The sequence below is a fragment of the Babylonia areolata genome, chromosome 22 (assembly GCF_041734735.1).
Source record: "Babylonia areolata isolate BAREFJ2019XMU chromosome 22, ASM4173473v1, whole genome shotgun sequence".
In the NCBI taxonomy this organism is placed as follows: Eukaryota; Metazoa; Mollusca; class Gastropoda; order Neogastropoda; family Buccinidae; genus Babylonia; species Babylonia areolata.
This window is the reverse complement of record NC_134897.1, coordinates 5,351,650-5,357,649: the sequence shown is the minus strand read 5'-3', so window position 1 is coordinate 5,357,649 and position 6,000 is coordinate 5,351,650. Positions and strand designations below refer to the sequence as shown.

The 6,000-nt window shown below is 45.9% G+C and overlaps 1 protein-coding gene across 1 annotated transcript in view; it reads right to left on the bottom strand.

The window, feature by feature from the left end:
* Positions 1 to 1,318: 1,318 nt before the first annotated feature.
* LOC143297494 (cys-loop ligand-gated ion channel-like) overlaps positions 1,319 to 6,000 on the bottom strand; it is a 30,325-nt gene continuing 25,643 nt past the window's right edge. Inside the window, exons 7-8 of the mRNA XM_076609894.1 lie at positions 4,143 to 4,353; positions 1,319 to 1,374 (exon numbers count right to left, since the gene is read on the bottom strand). Of these exons, the coding sequence (XP_076466009.1) occupies positions 1,319 to 1,374; positions 4,143 to 4,353 (267 nt within the window). The remainder of the gene's footprint in view (positions 1,375 to 4,142; positions 4,354 to 6,000) is intronic.

The window sequence follows — 6,000 nt, the reverse complement described above, 5'->3', positions numbered from 1 at the left end:
AATTCAGATCTGATCTTCCTCATCGTTTCAGCATTCTCACACATGATAATATTTTTTCCCAATAATAAATCAGACAGACAATGTCATACTCATCTGATACTGATCTTCAGACTGACTGGTGATCCTATTGTATTATTCGTGTGAATGTCGGCACCAGGTAAAAAACAACAAAAAACAAACAAACGAACGAACAAACAAACAAACATACAAAGTGTGTACACTGTGTACTTTTTAACAAAATATTTCACATTAAAGCCGCACTTTTCATCTTGTGAGTGAGTTCTTCTACTTTCCTGGTTCTCTCAGAGTTGTTACGTTCCATGTGTCTATGTCAATATTTTCTCTTTCCCTATCCTTACTGGGGCATCCACCAGTAACATCTCTTTCCCTATCCTTACTGGGGGCATCCACCAGTAACATCTCTTTCCCTATCCTTACTGGGGGCATCCACCAGTAACATCTCTTTCCCTATCCTTACTGGGGCATCCACCAGTAACACCTCTTTCCCTCTCCTTACTGGGGCATCCACCAGTAACATCTCTTTCCCTATCCTTACTGGGGCATCCACCAGTAACATCTCTTTCCCTCTCCTTACTGGGGCATCCACCAGTAACATCTCTTTCCCTATCCTTACTGGGGCATCCACCAGTAACACCTCTTTCCCTCTCCTTACTGGGGCATCCACCAGTAACGTCTCTTTCCCTATCCTTACTGGGGCATCCACCAGTAACATCTCTTTCCCTATCCTTACTGGGGCATCCACCAGTAACATCTCTTTCCCTATCCTTACTGGGGCATCCACCAGTAACATCTCTTTCCCTATCCTTACTGGGGCATCCACCAGTAACATCTCTTTCCCTCTCCTTACTGGGGCATCCACCAGTAACATCTCTTTCCCTCTCCTTACTGGGGCATCCACCAGTAACATACTTTCCACCTCCGCCCTGATGTGCAGCAGCAGGCGCGGCCAATGTTGACCCGGGCTGCGACCGATCCGGTATGGACTGATTACTTGTTTGTCTCATCATAAGTGAATCTTGGGCAAGAAAGGCGGATGGAGCCCATCCCTCTTCAGGCTGTTAACCTCAGCCGAACATCCACATAACCTGTGGATCGCCTTGGTCCTGAACACGCGGTTGTTGAGTTCTTTCAGAACGCTTCCGCCCTAGCCAGTGACTTCAACAAGGAAGTTCATTCGCCTAGTGGTGCCGTGTCAACACCACCCCCTCACGTGGTTTAGCCTGCCAGCTGAGACGGTTTGTCTGGTTGTGACGCTTGGAGTCAGCACGTGGTGGATGGATGAGGATTAGTGGTCTCTCTACTCTCCAGGAGAGTGCAGCTGCCGGTCATCCAAAGGTGCTTCCTCAATCCCCGCTGTTTCATTAAGGTATCATATTGTTCATTTCAATGTCTGTTATGTACTTTGTGGATGGGAGGACGGAAGGCTATACTATTTCTAATATTCATTAATATAACGTATAATTGGGATTAATATTGATGCTTTGCAGAATGTTTTATTCATGTTGAATAATGTAGCAGTGAAAATACGAGTAAATTATCTTATGCATATGTAGAAGGTGCTGTTCAGGCTGACAGTCATGCTTCAATGTAGTTTTGGGTAACATCCTTATAGTCAATGTACATGTATTTGGTAACATCCTTATAGTCAATGTACATGTATTTGGTAACATCCTTATAGTCAATGTACATGTATTTGGTCATATCCTTATAGTCAATGTACATGTATTTGGTAATATCTTTAGAGTCAATGTACATGTATTTGGTAATATCCTTAGTGTGCTTTACAAAAACGCTTTTGTTAACATAAAACATTACATCAATGTTACATACACACACACCAAAATGTGACCACACACACACACACACACACACACACACACACACACACACTGCATACATACATTTTAACATACATGTGTATCTAACAGCTACCCTAACACATACGCACACATAGGCAGGCACAAACTTACATAAACACACGCACACACAATACACATTCATATACATGCATGTAGTTATGTACTAACACATACGCACACATAGGCAGGCACACACTTACATAAACACACGCACACACAATACACATTCATATACATGCATGTAGTTATGTACACATACATATGTATACACACGTAGTCAAGCACAGCTAACGCACAGGAAGTGGACCTGCCACAATTGAACTTATTGCTGAGGAAAAAGGTGAGTTTTGAGACGAGATTTAAAAGATGCGAGGGAATCAGAATGACGGAGGTTATCAGGGAGCTTGTTCCACGTCTTTCGCGATTGAAAAGAAAACGATCTGTGTCCCTAGGTCTTACTTCTGACATGAGGTATCCTGAGAAGTCGAGTGTCAGAGGAAGAACGGAGCTGGCGAGACGGGGTATAGATATGGAGGAGTTCAGAAAGATACTTGGGACCAGATCCGTTGACTGCAGAAAAGGTCAGAGTGGATAGCTTATAGTCTACTCGATCAGAAACAGGCAACCAGTAGAGAGACTGAAGGAGAGGAGAAACATGGTCAAATTTAGAAGCTCTGCAAATGAGTCTGGCAGCGTCATTCTCAATTCGTTGGAGTCTGTCTAACAGATATTTGGGAAGGCCGGCCAAAGGAGAGTTGCAGTAATCCAATCTTGAGAGAACCAGAGAGCATACAAGTGTCTTGGTTGCATCGGTTGAGAGATAGTGGCGGATAGAGCTGATTCTACGCATTTCCAAATAGGCAACTTTACAGATATATGTGCTGTTGGAAGGAAAGAGATTGGTCTAGGATTACACCAAGACTGCGAACAGAAAGAGAAAGTGAAACAGGTGTGCTATTGATCAGAACAGAGTCAGGAAAGGAAGGATGTTGACGAAACTTCTTTGGACAGGTTATCATTAATTCAGTCTTATCATCATTTAGTTGCAGCTTGTTGAGAGTCATCCAGTCCTTTAGGCCAGCAATGCACTCCTGTGTTTGAGTCACCAGTGCATCAAATCCAGCTGTGGAAGCCGACTGATAAAGTTGTGTGTCATCAGCAAAGCTCTCATGCGACATCGCATGATGACAACCCCTGTGGGACACCATAATTTAAGGCAGATACTCTACAGTATCTACAATTTACACACACTTTCTGTGTACGATCTGACAGGTAAGACGTGATCCATGCTAGTGCAGTGTCACGAATACCAAAGGAAGTTTTAAGTCTGTTCAAGAGGATAGAGTGGTCAACAGTGTCAAAAGCTGCTGACAAATCTAAGAGAGCGAGAACAGATATCTTATCCTCATCAAATCCCGAAAGCAAATCATTCACTATTCTAAGAAGGACCGTTTCGCAACTATGACCACGTCTATAAGCTGACTGGTGGGAATTAAGTAAACCATTTTGTTCCAGATGAGCTAAGAGCTGAAACAATATGATCTTTTCTATAGTTTTGATAAAAATGACAGATTAGAGACAGGTCGATAATTTTTCAAACAATTATGATCCAAAGATGGTTTCTTGATGAGTGGACGTACAACAGCAGATTTGAAGCTTTCAGTGAAACAACCAGACAGTAAGGAAGAATTGATGACATGAGTAATATGTGGCAGTAGAACATCAATACATTCAACCAACAAAGAAGACGGGACAGGGTCAAGCTCACAGGATTTCAGACAAGCGTTCAGAAACACTTTCTTCACAAAATTTTCAGTAACCGGTTGGAAACAATGTAAAACAGGACCACTGTACACGCGTTCTTTAACGGGTGAAGGAGACACAACAGAGTCAAGCTTCTCACGAATGCATGATATTTTGCCGGTGATGAAGTCAGAAAACTTTTGAGGGAGTTCCTGCACCGAAAATCTTGTAGGGAGAGGAGTGTTTTTCATTTTACATAGTAGATTGTTCGTAGCGTTGAAAAGCTGTTTGGCTGTGGTGCATGCAAGGATTTTAGAAGAGTAGAACTTTGACTTTGCCCTGTCAACAATGTTTGTTACACTATTCTTGGCTGTCTGAAAAATGTCCCAACTGACGGTCAAAATAGTGGCGTCCAGTGCCTCTCAGCTCTCCTCTCCCGCTTAATGTGCATTCGCGCACACACACATACTCATGCAGCTCCTCCGCCCATCACCACCCCCCCACCCACCCAACACACACAGCTGAGCAGTCCCCGGTCACTGACCGTGACCTGGATGTGAATGATGAAGATGAGGTGGAAGAGGACAAGGATGGCGCCAAGGAACATGCAGAAGAACTCGTCATAGGCCTCCACCAGCTCGGAGTCCAACCATCGGCCCATGGAGATCATGGCGCTGTTCTCCATGGCGTACAGCACCAGGTATATCAGGGACCCCAGCACGTAGATGTCCTGAAACGCACACCATCACCCCCTCTTCACCTTTAGCATTGTCATCATTCGGCATCATTCTGTCATTGACTTCGTCATCAGGATCATTATCATCAATCACAGTAATTCTAGCAAAAGAAAAAAAAGGTGTGTCAGCATGACAAAGGAAAGTTACAACAGAGAGAGAGAAAGAGAGAGAGTCCGCACACTGTCACACGCATGTGAGCATGTGCACATAATCATGTGGTGTGTGTCCATCGAGATCGATGATGACCATCGTTGTCATCCAGCTGGAGGATGGGGGGAGGGTGGTGGTGGGGTGGGGGGCGGGGGGGGGGGAGGATGCTCATGAATCTATCTGTGAGTGCGCAGATAGCTGAATAGTCCAATCTGCGCACAAAATGCTCGCTGACAGTTGGGGCAGACAAAGACAGGCACATCATTGTCAGGGAGCTTGTTTGCCCGTGACTTTCTGGCCTGCCTCTTCTGAACAGCTGCAGCAGTCCTGTTGGCCTCGCACAACTTGGTGCCTTTGTGCACAGCAGCCACGGTCCACTGCAGATTCCTCCCAGGAGTCAGGGTTGATAACAAACGCTTTCAGAGAGACTTCAGAGTATCTCTGAAGCGCTTCTTCTGACCTCCGTGTGATCTCTTCCCTTGTTGCAGCTTGCCATAGAAGAGCCTTTTGGGCAGCCGATGGTCTGGCATGCGCGCCACGTGTCCAGCCCAGCGAAGCTGGGACTGCATCAGGATGGTGAAGATGCTGGGAAGGGTGGCTTTTGCGAGCACCTCTGTGTCTGGGGTCCTGTCTTGCCACCTGATGTTTAGTAGCTTCCTGAGGCATGTTGCGTGGAAGTGCTTCAGCTTCTTGGCATGTCGTTGGTACACTGTCCAAGTTTCGCAGGCGTACAGTAGTGTGGGGAGAACTACTGCTCTGTAGACCTTTAGCTTGGTCTCAAGACCAATGCCTCTTCTGTTCCAGACATTTGCATTGAGCCTACCAAAAGCTGCGCTTGCTCTTGCAATCCTGACGTTCACTTCATCGTCGATGGTCGCATTTCGTGACAGTGTGTAGCCAAGGTATGTGAACCGCTCCACCGCACTGAGTCTCTGACCGTTGACTTTGATGCTGGGCTCAACGTGGGGTTTCCCTGGGGCTGGCTGATGGAGAACTTCAGTTTTCCTCGTGCTGATGGTAAGGCCGAAGTTCCTGCTGGCAGTGGCAAACTTGTCGACGCTGAGTTGCATGTCAGCTTCAGATCCAGCATTCAGGGCACAATCATCAGCAAACAAAAAGTCTCTGATGATGTCTGTCATGACCTTCGTTTTTGCTTGAAGCCTTCTGAGGTTAAACAGCTTGCCATCTGTTCGGTACTTTAGGCCGATTCCAACATCGCCATCTCTGAAGGCATCAGTAAGCATTGCAGGGAACATGAGGCTGAACAGCATTGGAGCCAGGACGCAGCCTTGCTTGACACCATTTGTGACAGCAAAAGGAGCAGATGTTTCGCCATTGTCCTGGACTCGAGCCTGCATGCCTTCATGGAATTGGCTGACCAAGGAAATAAATTTCCGAGGGCATCCGTACTTAGCCATGATCTTCCACAGTCCCTCTCTACTCACGGTGTCGAAGGCCTTAGTGAGGTCGACATAGGTGGAGAACAGATC